The 13610-nt window shown below is 44.3% G+C and overlaps 1 protein-coding gene across 12 annotated transcripts in view; it reads left to right on the top strand.

Annotated features, from left to right (window-relative positions):
- Positions 1–13610, top strand: part of LOC144509366 (homeobox-containing protein 1-like) — an 80646-nt gene that overhangs the window by 43390 nt on the left and 23646 nt on the right. For 4 of the 12 annotated variants that reach the window (XM_078238089.1, XM_078238088.1, XM_078238087.1 and 1 more), the window contains 2 exons: positions 93–188; positions 1118–1212. In XM_078238089.1, coding sequence (XP_078094215.1) covers positions 93–188; positions 1118–1212 — 191 coding nt within the window. Of the gene's footprint in view, positions 1–92; positions 189–1117; positions 1233–13610 lie in introns of all 12 variants that reach the window. The other 8 variants (XM_078238095.1, XM_078238093.1, XM_078238094.1 and 5 more) reach the window with 5 other exon arrangements.

The following is a 13610-nucleotide window of genomic DNA, read 5'->3' as shown; positions in this document are numbered from 1 at the left end:
TAGCATCAGATGATTGTATTAAATGTATATATGTATGATGAAGTTTTTTTTAAGTTTAACAAATTTTCCTCTCTGTTGCTTACTCCTACCAGGTAAAAAGTTATCAGAGTTTGAGCGAGTTACCCCTCTGAAAGTGTACAACTGGTTTGCGAATCGTCGGAAGGAGATGAAGAGAAGGGCAAACATAGGTAAGGCCATTGAAATCTCAGCAGGAATGATTTTTTAAAAATTTACAGGCCGTCGAATACTTGCTTCAGCACCACATCATGGTGAATTTGAAAATGAAGTTCTTTTGTATTCAGGCTCTGGTCTCAGCTACATCCAGCTCGCCACTGACCTCTAGATGAAACACCACACTGCAGCAAACCAAGATTCAGACAGATATTCTGCCCACATAGTGCTGAAAACACAGCTGCATTAACCAAATGTGTGGCAGGACAGCTGTCATTCTGTCTGTAGCTGACTATCCTGCTACAAGAGGTCATGTAGCAGAAAGTATTTCAGTTTAATAGTTTTGTTTCTCAGCCGTTTCTCGGCCCTTTGGCTAAGATCAAGCGTCAGATCAAACCCGAGATGGGTTGCAATGCCTCATCTTGTCAGCTTGGATCTTGTTGATTTCTCTTGTGGGGACCATAAATTGGATTCAATTGGAATTTGAATTTGGTTTTTGGAGCAAGCAAGGAATGAATGGATTTGGGTTTTCCGGTCCGTTCTGAGCATTGGCTTTGTAACTTTAAGGAGAGAGCAGAAAATCTGTTTAAAAAAAAGTGGACTCATTTTTTATAACCCTTTTAAAGTAGGTAAATAATTAATGATTTCTTCTTTAAATGGAATATTGTTAATAAAATTGAGCTCCCAAATAGTACAATTGGTTAAGACATACTGAGTAGGAAGTCCATCTTCAGTCTGTCCTGCTTTGCCTGCTTTCAGCTAATTTGACAGTAAGTCTCTGTGACCTTGGCTCGGGAGGAGAATGCCATCCAGAGCTTTCACTCATTGCCATGACCCCTGATGGAAACCAATACTTGCTTTTACAGATTTGGGCTTGCTTTTAAAATATACATGATGTAGGTTGTTTTTAAGTTTAGTTAGTTTCTGATCAATCTTCTTTTCAAAGAAGCAGCAATCCTGGAGAGCCATGGGATTGATGTTCAGAGTCCTGGTGGACATTCCAATAGTGACGACATCGAGGGCAATGACTACTGTGAGCAAGTGAGTCACGACTATTAGAGGTTAGAACTACAAAAGTTACTTCTTTGAATCTTCTTATTTCTCTCTAACAGGTGTGTTGAATAAATGTATATATTACATAATCAGAACTTATTACCAACTTCTAATCTGTGTCATTGAGCAGCCATTTGTCAGATGACAGATTAAAGGTTTTCATTATAGGCAATTTAAGGCTAGGTCTAAATCATCATTTGTTGGTAGGTGCATGAGTCCTGCAAAGTGTTCTTAAAGGCAACTTCACTGTGCTGTTATGGTTCGTGCTGTGCATTCAAGCCATAAAGGAATCCCAGTTCACAAAGATGCTGGCACATATGAGATGGGAGGAGGGACTTATGGATGGCATTTAAAGGAGGAAACAAGAACTTAGACAAGTTTTTTTGCAAACTTTTGAGATAATTTGATTGTAGTGGGAGTGCATTTTTTTAAAAGAGAAGTGCAGGACATTGTGCAGTTCTAAAACCCTGTTTGGACACACTGTGGTAGAATGGTAATTCCCAGAGCTCAACTAGACTTACCACACAACAAGCTTAAGATTCCTGCTTTTGATCACTGCTCATGATCTCTCGAAAGTAAATGTCAAGTGTAGACCAGATCTGCCAGATATATGATGCTCTCATGATAAAATAGCCTTCATGATAAAATAGCCTTCTAACTCTATTCCCACATATGCCTTGTTGACAAAAAAATAGGACAAACCCAATTACTGCCCCATCAGCATATTCCCAGTCATCAGCAAAAGTGGTAGAATAAGTCATCAATAGTGCTATTACATGACACTTAGCAATTACCAGCTCATCAACGCACAATCTTGGTTCTGCTAGGACCACTCAGCTCCGGGTCTCATTACAGCTTCAGTCCAAACATGAACCCAAGTGCTGAGTTACTGGCCTTGACATCAAGGCAGCATTTGACGGAATGTGATGAAGGGGCAAAGCTCCGAAAGCTTGTGCTACCAAATAAACCTGTTGGACTTTAACCCTGGTGTTGTGAGACTACTTACTGTGCCTACCCCAGTCCAACGCCGGCAACTCCACATTATGTCTTTAATCCTGTACTCCAACCCTCTTGCAATAAATGTCAATGCATCATTTGCCTTCCTAATTGCTTGTTGCACTTGCGTGCTAGTTTTCATTGACACCTAGATCTCTTTGGACATCAACACTTCCCAATGTCTCATTATTTTAAAAATATTTCTGTTTTTCCTACCCAATTGAATAACATAGTTTTTCCACATTATATTCCATCTCCCATTCATTTAATCTGTCTAAATCCCCTTGAAGTTTCTTTTCATCCTCCTCAAACCTCACACATTCCTATCTAATTTCGTGTCATCAGCAAACTTGGAAATATTTAATTTGACCCCCAACATTTAATTCATTGGTTGTGAATAGCTGGGACCTAAGCACTGATCGTTATGGTCCCCAACTCGTCACAGCCTGCCAACCTGCAAATGGCCCATCTATTCGTACTGTTTTCTGTCCTTTAATCAATTTAGAGTGCATGTATATTACACCAATCCCGTGCACTCCAATTTTGTTTATTAATCTTTTGTGCTTACTACTTTTCTTCCTACCAGTACCAGCTTTGTTTCCCTCCTATCTGAATCCCTCTGTTTTCCATGCCACTGCTAAGCTAATATAAATCCTCTCCCATAACACTAGCAAATCTTCCGGCGAGGATACTGACCCTGGTCCTATTCATGTGTAACTCATTCACCTGGTACAGGTTCCATCTACCCCAGAACTGTCCCAGAAAACTAAAGCCCTCCCACCTGCACATCTTTGACCTCATGTGTTCGTTTGCTGTATCTTCCTATTTCTGCACTCACGAACACGTGGCACTGAGAGCAATCCTGAGATTACTGCCTTTGAAGTTCCGCTTTTTAACCTCGCTCCTAGCTCTCTCAAATCTGCTCTCAGGATCTCATCCCTTTTGCCACCTGTGTCATTGGTACCAGTGTGGATCACAGCCTCTCACTGCTCACCTTCCTCCATAAGAATGCCCTGCTCTTCCACTCTTCTTTCTCCTCCCTTGGACAGCTGAGCCAGCGACAGTGCCACAGACATGTTTCTGGCTGCACTCCTCTGATTATTCAAAACCCAGTTATTGAGTAAGATTGACACATGGGACTCCTGCACTACCTACCTGGTCCTCCCAAACTGCCTGGTGGTCACCCATTCCGCCTCTGCTATACTCTCCTAACCTGCAGTGTGACCAGCTCCCTAAACATGACATTCACGTAGTTCTGTGCCTGTTGGATGCACCACAATGACTCCACTCATCACTCGGCTTCTAAAACACGGAGCTCAAGTTTCTGCAGCTGGTGACACTTCCTGCTTCGTGCTCTGGTGGAAGGTCATCCAGTCTTGGAACGTTAACGCTGTTCTCTCACCATAGATGCTGTTAGACCTGTTGAGATTTTCCAGCATTTTCTGTTTTTGTTACACTTCCTGCACATGTGGACACATGTGAAAAGCGTCCATGACTTTCTACGTGTTACAGGATGGGCATTCCACATAGCTGAGCTGCCCTGCCATAACTTTACATTACAGATTATTTATTACAAACTGGAGACTAGAAACCTGGATCCTACTGTTTCTAATAAACTTTACTACTACTAATAAAATCTTACAATTATGACTAAATTACCAGATTTTGACTTACCTGTTTCCCGGTGATGTTACATTTTGAATTGTTTTCAGACTGAAACCCCTAGCTCTTTTAAACTGTTCTCTGTGTTCCTTTAAGCAAAAGATTAATTAGCTGCTTATGTGAACAGCACCCCCTCCCTCACTGCAATGAATTCCTTCACTCATCAAAATCCCAAGCTCTGGGCAGCACGGTGGCACAGTGGTTAGCACTGCTGCCTCACAGCACTAGGGACCCGGGTTCAATTCCCAGCTTGGGTCACTGTGTGGAGTTTGCACGTTCTCCCCGTGTCTGCGTGGGTTTCCTCCGAGTGCTCCGGTTTCCTCCCACAGTCCAACGATGTGCAGGTTAGGTGAATTGGCGATGCTAAATTCTCCCTCGGTGTACCTGAACAGGCGCCAGACTGTGGCGACAAGGGGATTTTCTCAGTAACTTCATTTCAGTGTAAATGTAAGCCTACTTGTGACTAATAAATAAACTTTAACACATCCTGTGACTTGCTGCACTCAGTGACCAGCTGCTGTCTTCTTGCTTGCTCACTTTATGCAGTTAGCAAGGTCCTCTAATTATACTAGCTGAAATTCCACAGAGATGAGTCAGCACTGCGTCCAGAGAATCTGGTTCAAACTAGTTGTCTACTCAACTAACTGTAGCTGCCTCTCGTTAGGGAGCTTTTTTATCCCTAACTAAGACTGAAAGAAACTTAACCGTAATAGTAAAGTCGAATCATAGTTGGATGATGCATGATGGAACTGACAAACGCTGCCACCATGGATCATAAAATCATAGACTCCCTACAGTGCAGGCCCATTGAGCCAGCACCGACAACAATCCCACCCAGACCCTACCCCCATAACTCCACATAGTTACCCTGCTAGCCCCTAATATACACATCTTGGGACACTAAGGGGCAATTTAGCATGGCCAATCCACCTAGCCTGCACATCTTTGGACTGTGGGAGGAAGCCAGAGCACCCGGAGGAAACTCGCACAAACCACGGGGCGAACGTGCAAACCCCAATAGACAGTCACCCAAGTTGGGAATTGAACCCGGGTCCCTGCGCTGTGGGGCAGCAGTACTAACCACTGTGCCACCCTGGTTTGTAGTGAAATGTTAAATGAAAACTGAACTAGATTTTAAAAAGAGATTGACCCTTAAAATTCTGTCGCTCACCAAATTCCCAAGCTCGCACTCTGAATAGCCGCACTCAGCTACTGTCTTAGTGCTTGCTTAGTGACCTTTATCCAGTGAACTGTTTTTGTTCAAATCGGCAATCAGATTTTTCTTTCTGTGAATTACACAAGTAGACCAATTTATTCCAGTAAATTTAATTTGTGCAGTTGATTCACTAACACTTGGTGCGATTAGCTTCCCATTGACACCAACATTTGATACGCACGTTTTCAAAGAGAGAAGTTGTTCCTCACAGGCTACTAATTGAGCAATTAGGCCTCAAAATGACTCCGACCTAATGCATTCCTCTAAATATATTTTGTGTTTTAAGATTATGATGAATAGTTTTTTGCATTGTTTTGTTGGATTTCTTTGCATTATTTACGACTGATTTTGAAGTATTTACCTAATGTAGATTCACTTGTTTGACGTGATTTCATCAAAACAGCATTTGAGGAATGAATGAGTTTAGAGAGACTGTTTACACTTTTTAAAAGACAGCCCTTGTGTTGAATAGCATTGACTTTAGAAACCTTGTGCAGAGAGCAAGCAAATTAGAAACATTGAATCTTGCATGCTAACCAGTGGACACCACACGGGATTGACTATTGCATTTACTGATTGCCATTTACTTTATATTGATTTGTATTTAAAAGCATCATCCATTTGTGTTTATTGGTGTCCTTCAATGAGGGATATGCTCTAGTGTAGTTAGGTTTTTGCCTGATCACTGGTAAATACTTGCCGATACATTCTTCAAGTACCCTAGCATATAAAAACTAGGTTAAAACCTAACCCTGGTTATTTTCATTTAGTAAGAAGTTTAACAACACCAGGTTAAAGTCCAACAGGTTTATTTGGTAGCAAAAGCCACACAAGCTTTCGGAGCGCTGCTCCTTCGTCAGGTGGAGTGGAGAAATGCAGCATTTCTCCACTCCATCTGACGAAGGAGCAGCGCTCCGAAAGCTAGTGGCTTTTGCTACCAAATAAACCTGTTGGACTTTAACCTGGTGTTGTTAAACTTCTTACTGTGTTTACCCCAGTCCAACGCCGGCATCTCCACATCATATTTTCATTTAACCAGCCAATGTTTCATTAAACAACAGATTTCTAATTGAAGCATTTAGAACCTATCTGAACCCACCAGCTGCTGCTTAATAGATCCACAGATCTGTTTAACAGATTTTAACATCCTTTTAACAATAGAATGCAAGTTGCATCTAATTCACACTTTCTGAGCAACACTTTCAACAGTATTTACAATAGCATTTTTGGCTGCATCAAATTCTGATTGCAGTTGGACATCTTATTGAAGTTGTACAAGACATTAGTAGGGCCACACTTGGAATACTGTGTACAGTTCTAGTCACCCTATTATAGAAAGGATATTATTAAACTAGAAAGAGTGCAGAAAAGGTTTACTAGGATGCTACCGGGACTTGATGGTTTGAGTTATAAGGAGAGGCTGGAAAGACTGGGACTTATTTCCCTGGAGCCGAGGAGACTTAGGGGGGATCTTATAGAGGTCTATAAAATAAAGAGGGGCATAAATAAGGTAGAGAGTCAGCATATTTTCCCCAAGGTAGGGGAGTCTAAAACTAGAGGGCATAGGTTTAAGGGGCGAGATACAAAAGGGTCCAGAGGGGCAATTTTTTCACTCAGAGGGTGGTGAGTATCTGGAACGAGTTACCAGAGGCAGTAGTAGAGGCAGGTACAAATTTGTCTTTTAAAAAGCATTTAGACAGTTACATGGGTAAGATGAGTATAGAACATAGAACATTACAGCGCAGTACAGGCCCTTCGGCCCTCGATGTTGCGCCAACCAGTGGAACCAATCTAAAGCCCCTCTAATCTACACTATTCCAATATCATCCATATGTTTATCCAATGACCATTTAAATGCCCTTAATGTTGGCGAGTCCACTACTGCTGCAGGCAGGGCATTCCACGCCCTTACTACTCTCTGAGTAAAGAACCTACCTCTAACATCTGTCCTATATCTCTCACCCCTCAATTTAAAGCTATGTCCCCTCGTGCTAGCCATCACCATCCGAGGAAAAAGGCTCTCACTATCCACCCTATCTAATCCTCTGATCATCTTGTATGCCTCTATTAAGTCACCTCTTAACCTTCTCTCTAACGAAAACAACCTCAAGCCCCTCAGCCTTTCCTCATACGATTTTCCCACGATACCAGGGAACATCCTGGTAAATCTCCTCTGCACCCTTTCCAACACTTCCACATCTTTCCTATAATACGGCGACCAGAACTGTACGCAATACTCCAAATGCGGCCGCACCAGAGTTTTGTACAGTTGCAGCATGACCTCCTGGCTCCGAAACTCAATCCCTCTACCAATAAAAGCTAACACACCGTACGCCTTCTTAACAACCCTACAAACCTGGGTGCCAACTTTCAGGGACCTATGCACATGGACACCCAGATCCCTTTGTTCATCCACACTACCAAGTATCTTACCATTAGCCCAGTACTCTGTATTCCTGTTACTCCTTCCAAAATGAATCACATCACACTTTTCCGCATTAAACTCCATTTGCCACCACTCAGCCCAGCTCTGCAGCTTATCTATGTCCCTCTGTAACCTGCCACTTCCCTCCGCACTGTCTACAACTCCACCGACTTTAGTGTCATCCGCAAATTTACTAATCCATCCTTCCACGCCCTCATCCAGGTCATTAATAAAAATGACAAACAGCAGTGGCCCCAAAACAGATCCTTGCGGTACACCACTAGTAACTGAACTCCAGGACGAATATTTCCCATCAACCATGACCTCTGTTTTCTTACAGCTTGCCAATTCCTGATCCAAACCACTAAATCACCCTCAATCCCATGCGTCCGTATTTTCTGCAAAAGCTTACTGTGGGGAACCTTAACAAACGCTTTGCTGAAATCTATATACACCACATCAACCGCTTTACCCTCATCCACCTCTTTGGTCACCTTCTCAAAGAACTCAATAAGGTTTGTGAGGCACGACCTACCCTTCACAAAACCGTGCTGACTATCCCAAATCAAATTATTCCTTTCTAGGTGATTATAAATCCTATCTCTTATAATCCTTTCCAATACTTTGCCCACAACAGAAGTAAGGCTCACTGGTCTATAATTACCAGGTTTGTCTCTACTCCCCTTCTTGAACAAGGGGACAACATTTGCTATCCTCCAGTCTTCTGGCACTGTTCCTGTAGACAATGACGACACAAAGATCAAAGCCAAAGGCTCTGCAATCTGCTCTCTAGCCTCCTAGAGAATCCTAGGATAAATCCCATCCGGCCCAGGAGACTTATCTATTTTTACCCTTTCCAGAATTGCTAACACCTCCTCCTTATGAACATCAATCCCATCCAGTCCAACAGCCTGCATCTCAGTACTCCCCTCGACAACACTGTCCCTCTCCAGTGTCAATACCGACGAAAAATATTCATTTAGTGCCTCTCCTATCTCTTCAGACTCCACACACAACTTCCCACTACTGTCCTTGACTGGCCCTAATCTTACCCTAGTCATTCTTTTCCTCCTGACATACCTATAGAAAGCTTTAGGGTTTTCCTTGATCCTACCTGCCAAAGACTTCTCATGTCCCCTCCTGGCTCTTCTTAACTCTTTCTTTAGGTCCTTCCTGGCTAACTTGTAACTCTCAAGTGCCCTAACTGAGCCTTCACATCTCATCTTAACATAAGTCTCCTTCTTCCTCTTCACAAGAGATTCAACCTCCTTAGTAAACCACGGTTCCCTCACACGTCTGTTTCCTCCCTGCCTGACAGGTACATATTTATCAAGGACGCGTAGTAGCTGTTCCTTGAACAAGTTCCACGTTACAATTGTGCCCATCCCGTGCAGTTTCCTTCCCCAACCTATGCCAGCTAAATCTCGCCTCATCGCATCATAATTTCCTTTCCCCCAGCTATAACTCTTGTCCTTTGGTATATACCTATCCTTTTCCATTGCTAAGGTAAATGTAATCGAATTGTGGTCACTGTCACCAAAGTGCTCACTTACCTCCAAATCTAACACCTGGCCTGGTTCATTACCCAGTACCAAATCCAATGTGGCCTCGCCTCTTGTTGGTCTATCTACATACTGCGTCAGGAAGCCTTCCTGCACACATTGGACAAAAACTATACAGGGTATAGAGAGATATGGGACAAATGCGGGCAATTGGGACTAGCTTAGTGGTAAAAATTGGGTGACATAGACAAGTTGGGCCAAAGGGCCTGTTTCCATGCTGTAAACCTCTATGACCCTAAAGTAGGTACCATAAGACAATTGCTGTAAAATGTGGCAAGGCCAGAAAATGGGCATGAGGATCACTATGGGCGATTAACCCCATGTCCTTTGTTCCCAATACAGTCTTTTGTTCTCAGTGTAGGCTACATTGGATGTGCAAGCCAGTGCAAAGTGTGCTGATGAGTGCCTCAATGCCTGAACAGCGAGTGCAAGTAAAGGCTAGCCTCCACTGGAGAGGTGCATTTTGATTGCGGTAGATGCTGGAAGTGCCTGGGGAAGAATGTCTGCGCAGGAAGAACTTTGAAAAGTGGCACAACAGGGCAGAGAGTATGCTCCAGGGTTCACTGATGTAGCATTGGAGGCCTTGGTGCAGGAAGTGGACAGGAGCAGAGAAGAACTGTATCCTCAGTGGACCAGGAGGCCCTCGAGATAGTACAGGTAGCCATTGTGGTCAATGCCAGCGGTGTGACCACAAGAACCTACATGCAATGCTGTAAGTAGTTCAGTGACTTCACTGAAGGTCAGTGAATGCATCTTCAAATGCCCTTACAAATGAGCCCTTGGCCTTGCACACTGCTCAATTCACCACCACCCCTTCACTCATCTACCAAGAATATCCGTCAACCACGACTCATACCTCACATTGTAGCTTGACCTCGCCCTCACAAACTTAGAATTGCTACAACTTGCACCCAAATCTCACAGCTTGTACTCACTGTCAGCTAGTCAGCCAGGTCAGAAATATCACCAAATTTCACCACAGTGCCGTGCAAAAACAAGAAGGCAGATTACTACCTGAATGGCTGTAAATTGGCAGAGGGGAGTGTGCAGCGGGACCTGGGTGTCCTTGCGCACCAGTCACTGAACGTAAGCATACAGGTGCAGCAGGCAGTAAAGAAGGCAAATGGCATGTTGACCTTCATTGCGAGAGGTTTTGAGTACAGGAGCAGGGATGTGTTGTTGCAATTATACAGGGCCTTGGTGAGGCCACACCTAGAGTATTGTATGCAGTTTTGGTCTCCTTTTCTGAGGAAGGATGTTCTTGCTCTCGAGGGAGTGCAGCGAAGGTTTACCAGGCTGATTCCAGGGATGGCGGGACTGATGTATGAGGAAAGATTGACTAGGTTAGGATTGTTTTCACTGGAATTCAGACAAATGAGGGGTGATCTCATAGAGACTTATACATTTCTAACAGGACTACATAGGATAGATGCAGGAAGGATGTTCCCAATGGTGGGGGAGACCAGAATCAGGGGTGACAGTCTGAGGATTCAGGGTAGACCATTTAGGATGGAGGTGAGGAGACATTTCTTCACCCAAAGAGTGGTGAGCCTGTGGAATTCATTACCACAGGAAGTAGTTGATGCCAAAACATTGAATGTATTCAAGAGGCAGCTAGGTATAGCACTTGGGGCGAATGGCATGAAAGATTATGGAGAAAAAGCAGGATTAGGCTATAGAGTTGGATGAGCAGCCATGATCGGGATGAATGGCAGAGCAGGCTCGAAGGGCCAAATGGCCTCCTCCTGTATGTGAATAATATGTAATTATATTGTTAAGATGCATGGGGAAAATCATGTTTAATTAAGTACTTTAAGGACCATGGGGACAGCTGGGACACTAGGTATTGAGAGGAACTGGGTCACTGAACTGGTTAATAAACTCTCTCAATAAAGAAAAGTCCTGTGTCTTGATTTTGACTTCAACCAGCTTGGATTCTATTAACAAATGAAATGAACAAAGAAAATTACACCACAGGAACAGACCCTCCGTCCCTCCAAACCTGCACCGACCATGCTGCCCAACTGAACCAAGACGCCCCTTAAAATGCTTCCCTCTCTCTTGCTGGAAAGGTAGCACACAACTGCAGGAAGCAGCACCTAACAGGCTGGGACAGGCACAGCCAGGGTGACCATCTCCCAGCATCCCACTTCCCTCACATCCTGCAATCTCTTCTGATTCACAAGCTCCAGATGGTCTTAAGTTTGCATATTTTGCTTTCCTCCACTACTCCTTCCAGATGCCCAAGAGCTGCAACCTGGGCAGGCAGCAGTGCAGCAGCAAGAATAGAAAAGGAAGAAGATTCGGGTGATAAAGGAACACTATCATTCAATCTCTCATTCACAGCCACCAATTCAGATACTGAGACCGTGCGTGGTTTAGGTGGGGAATCTACATATGGTGATACACTGGGCATGAGTGAGCAGTTGCCAAGGCAGCGCAAAAGGGTAGCCGAGGTGCCATTCCATCGTAAGGTTATACACGAGTTCTGCAGTGGAGTCACATGCGTATTTCGATGGGATGACCCAGAGAAAAAGACTGAGATTATGCAGAATGAAATGCTTGGTGCTTTGGCTGGTCTGCCAGGACGCCTACAATTCTAACCAAGGAGCATGGAAGGGTCTGGAACCAGCTTTGCACAGAGCTTGGAGTCTCAAGACCTAGAACCTCAAGAAGAGCAGGAGTTGGTCATTTGGCCCCTTGAGCCTGTTCTGCCAGGCAATCGGTTCATGGCTAATCTGGTGTGGCTTTAACTCCACTTTTCTGCCTGTCTCCCATAACCCTTGACTCTCTTGTCAATTAACCTAACTCAACCTTGAATATATTTAATGACCAAGCAGTGGAAGAGAATTCCAAATGTCAGTGGCACTCAGAAAAGAAATTCCTCCTCGTCTTCATCTTAAATGGGAGACTCATTATTTTCAAACTGTATAGCCTAGTTCTAGATTTCCCACGCAGGTCCAGTCCTGTGGTTAAATGATGTCACCCTTTCCAGCAGGCCAACTCCATTACCAGCCTGCAGTGGAAGCTTAAATTAAAGTCAAACAGGAGCAGTTTGTTGCCATGCAGGCTCAGTCTGCATCCATCATGGATATGGACACCAGTGCTCAATGACCAGGGTCTCACAGCAATCAACCCATTGATACCGTTGCTAAACTGCTGCATTAGAGGAAAGGCATTGGCACCGTTCAGCATGAACCTGCTATCCTCTCTCAGGATGACAGCATTTGTCCTCCTAGCACTGCCAGTCTATCAGTCATCCAGCCCAGATAGCTGCTGCCCATTCTGAGGTGGTGACGGTCAAAGTTGGACTTTCTGGGGCCAGAGTGACTCAAGATCGTCCTGTAAAGCTGTCTGCAGTCTTCCTCATGGAAAGTCAGCAGCCTTCTACCCATCAACCATCCTGCAGCCCCAGAGGGGCAGGAAAGCCAGGGTAAGCAAAAATACACAGGCGACAGACACCAAAGAAATTCACGAAGGAGTAGCTGACTATTGGACATAAAGTTAAAGTTTATTTATTAGTCACAAGTAAGGCTTACATTAACACTGCAATGAAGTTATTGTGAAATTCCCCTAGTCGCCACAGTCCGGCGCCTGTTCGGGTCAATGCACCTAACCAGCATGTCTTTCAGAATGTGGGAGGAAACCGGAGCACCCGGAGGAAACACACGCAGACACGGGGAGAACATGCAAACTCCACACAGACAATGACCAAAGCCAGGAATCAAACCCGGGTCCCTGGCGCTGTGAAGCAGCAGTGCTAACCACTGTGCTACCGTGCCGCTGTGGATAGTCTGATTGGTAAAGTTGGTGTGGACCTTTGTTTTGTGACATTGTTTATTTCAGCATTGTGGTCAAATGGTTGCTGCGATGATGAGTAAAAGAAGGAATGGAAGGTGTCGAACTATTTGGGTGAGATTTTCCAGCGCTCGCACCAAAACCAGAAATTCCTGCCCGAGGTCAAAGGACCTTTGCATGCTCCTGTCTTGCCTGCCAGGATTCCCATGGCGGGCAGCAGGGGTAAATTCAGGTCTTTGTGTTTGGGCAATTGGGCTTGTGAGCACTGTTAATGCAGTTGGATGAACCAATCTCAGAGAACCCCAGCCGGAAATGGGATGTGTTGGTTTCATCCTCCCTCCTCTTTCTTAGCTGCTTGCCTGGAGGAAGGGACTGTGACTTCATGATGAGCAAGGTTATGGAGGCTGCAGCAAACCAGGACAAAATGTGACATGAGCTTAAACGAGTAGTGCAAGAATCCTCCAGCGCTTTCAAAGTAACAGTGCCTAAGGGGCAACATGTCTCTAGTTACGTGCGTGCTTTTCACCGATACACTGGTTATGGCACTGGAGTCATGAGCCATGTGTTTGGTAAATAGGCTTTTTCGACCAACCCATCATCCCCTGGTTTCTCATGGTGACTGGAATGCTGGCAGCACACAGTGAACGGGCACAGAATAAAGACATCGTGATTTCTAATATAAAAGCAAAATACTATGGATGCTGCAAATCTGAAATAAAAACAGAAA

The sequence above is a fragment of the Mustelus asterias genome, chromosome 21 (genome assembly GCF_964213995.1).
Source record: "Mustelus asterias chromosome 21, sMusAst1.hap1.1, whole genome shotgun sequence".
Taxonomy (NCBI): domain Eukaryota; kingdom Metazoa; phylum Chordata; class Chondrichthyes; order Carcharhiniformes; family Triakidae; genus Mustelus; species Mustelus asterias.
Note: the sequence above shows the minus strand (reverse complement) of the source record. Positions and strands in the feature narration are given on the sequence as shown.